Below are 2,821 nucleotides of genomic sequence, written 5' to 3' on the forward strand. Positions count from 1 at the left end.
GGAGCTGTGGGCCCGCCCCGAGCCTGACCTCTCGCTGCCACCTCCTCACGCGGCCCAGCGCCGCCGGGGCTCCGGCGCGATCGCCCTTCTCGGGTGTCTTCGGCGTGGCTGAAAGCTGGGCAATGCTCCGCAAAAGCTAGCTGCTGCTTGGTTTTCGTGTTTCCACGGTCTTCTGTTGCATTCGAGGTAATACGTGACAGGGCAGCTCCGTTATCGCCTTCCCAGCTACCTGCACCCCATAAGCAGCACCGACAGGATGAAGCTACGCTGAAGCGTACAGCAGCCAGCAAATGTTAAATAACTGTTTTTCTAGCCTTCACCTCAATTCAGAAAAAGAAAAGACTAAAGTTGAGGGGGAGGGTTATCGCCTGCTGTTCCCGTATCTTTGGGAGCCTGGTGGTTCAACAGTTAGGGTATTCAGTCATGCCCCTCAAAGTTTTTGTTACACTTGCAGGTTTGATGTTTTTACATTAGTATGTTAAAATTCCTGTCACTCCCACCTAGAAATGTTAATAGCATAATGTAAACTAACTGCACTATTATATTTCTTGTAAAATACGTTTTTAAAGAAATAAAGCAGCTAGAAATACTCATTTCAACTCCAAAGTTCCTTCAGGATACAGCTCTTAGGCTGAAACTTTGCATCAGAATGTAAAGGTCTTGTATTCCTACAAAATGTTTATATCTGAATCATTTACCTCCAGACTTAAAAAAAGAGGAAAATGATAATGACAATACTGCTATTAACAGGAGTTTGGATTTTTTTTTTGTACCGCAAAATGTCTACAGGAGAAAAGTGTAGCAAAGTCTCAACAGAAAACTCTTTTTGAAGATTACGGTTTAAAATAGCCTGAAGTACAGCTGCCAACAAATATTAAAGAACTGTACTGGAACTGTAATGCTTTCACATGGGTAGCAATGAGTGCATCTGTGAGGCTGGCTCTGGGCCCAATATAACAGAATTTTTATTTTATGTTTGTAATTCAGTCTTGAACTCAGTTTGCTGCACCTAAGTAGTGAGGAAAAAACACTGGAGGAGAGGCAGTTTTAATAAGACTTTTGTCTATACTCCTCTTTCAGGGAAATTAACCTAAAAGCAGTTTGGAGGAAACTTTTTTAAAGTTACTTTTACAGCCATTTAGATGTTAATACCCTACAGCTGAAGGCCCAGTGGTCTTACCTTCTGGTGGCTTCTTGACCTTCCCTACAGATCAGATAGCTCACGGTATCCCAGTTGCCAAGTAAGCTTGTCTACAGTCTCACTAGTGCTTGATTTATTCAGCTTAATTGTTGAGGCTAATTTATTACAGGTTCTGTGAAACTTGAAAATGGAGTTCCAGATTCATAAAAGACCACACATGCTCTAGATAAGCAATATGTTTTTATTACAGATTTCTAAGTGACATGATTGCTGCACACACCTTAAATGTAGAGTGTAAAAACTGAAACATCTTCTGAAAGGCCACGTAGAATAACAAATTACATATATCTATTCTGAGGAAAATCTGCACAGTTAGGAGATAACACAGGGAAGTTGTGTGATATCATAAACTTAACAACAGTAAAGAGGTACATCCTCACCTTAATCATTTGAAATGTGGTTCCTCTTAGTAATCTTGGTGGTTAATCTTCTCCTATGACAAAGTCCACAGGTGACAAGCTTAGGATAAAATTTCTTTTCTGAATTTTAAAAACAAATCTCTCCCACTTCATACTAACCATGATCTCCTCAGCTTAAATTTCTCACATTTACCATTTGAAGTGGGAGGCTGCAAGTACGACCACTCCAAGTCATTTACTGTCTTCTCTTGTTGACAACTTATCTCTATGATTATCAGGGGCAGATCTCCAATGAGAGCTCCTGGATAAAACAGAGTAACACAACTCTGGACTATGCTATTTTTCACGTGTAAACTGAGGAAATACAAGGGGTTTAATCGCTTCTAATCTGTTTAGGCTCCACTTTTCCCACCTGGCCCAGGAGAACATCTTCCCACCCTAAAGAGGGAGAAGCCATCTCAAAGCATCCTAGCAGAGAGGGGCATATCTTGTAATGGACAGAGACGCCATGAAGACAGCCCCTAAATGAAGAAGAGTATAATCCATATTTGTACAAAACACTGTACTTCTCACTGTACTTGATTTCACAAGTCTTTCATATAAATATTTATAACTTTGTGTATTCACTAATACACGCAAGTTAAGTAAGTCACTGAGAAATCTATTCCGGTAATAGACCAGCTGTACTGTTTCTTCGTTGTTGTTTTGCACTTTTCTTAAATGAATTGATTTAATGTAAAACTGTTGTGAGATTTAAATGACCAGAAGGATCTGTTTGGTAAATGGTTTTTCTACCTGTTTTCCACTGGAAGCCCTACATGTCACGACAGGCTGCAGTGGAAGCTTTCGCATTATTGCAACACAAAGGATTTTGATTTCAGGTGATAAATGCTGATAGAGGTAATTGCTCCAGATAGCTTTATATTTTTGCTGGGGTAAAAAGTAAAGACAGTAAAATAACCTCAACATTTTGATTCTAGATTACTCACATAAAGCAAAAGAGGATGGATGCTTATTAAACTATTCTACAACTAAGATTTCCACCACTGGAACACACAGTAGTTAGACTTTAAGTGTAATGCACACTAACACGAAATTAAAGCAATACTGGAATGGGTATATGAATTGTAGGCAAACAAAAATAAACTCATAATATAAAGTCTATATGGTCAAAATATAACTAGAAGTGGTTTAAATCCTGAATATTGATAGTGGGGGAACATCACTGAACTCTGATTATCATCTCTCCACACAGATATAC

General features: G+C 39.2%; 1 protein-coding gene across 1 annotated transcript in view; it reads right to left on the reverse strand.

Moving 5' to 3' along the window:
- The window catches only part of LOC103913752 (chromosome unknown open reading frame, human C16orf87), a 15,970-nt gene extending 14,371 nt beyond the window's left edge, over positions 1-1,599 (reverse strand). The window contains exon 1 of the mRNA XM_009320295.1: positions 1,582-1,599. Coding sequence (XP_009318570.1) covers positions 1,582-1,590 — 9 coding nt within the window. The 5' untranslated portion in view covers positions 1,591-1,599. The remainder of the gene's footprint in view (positions 1-1,581) is intronic.
- Between the last annotated feature and the right edge of the window lie 1,222 nt (positions 1,600-2,821).

The sequence above is a fragment of the Pygoscelis adeliae genome, unplaced genomic scaffold (genome assembly GCF_000699105.1).
Source record: "Pygoscelis adeliae isolate BGI_AS28 unplaced genomic scaffold, ASM69910v1 Scaffold62, whole genome shotgun sequence".
Lineage (NCBI taxonomy): Eukaryota > Metazoa > Chordata > Aves > Sphenisciformes > Spheniscidae > Pygoscelis > Pygoscelis adeliae.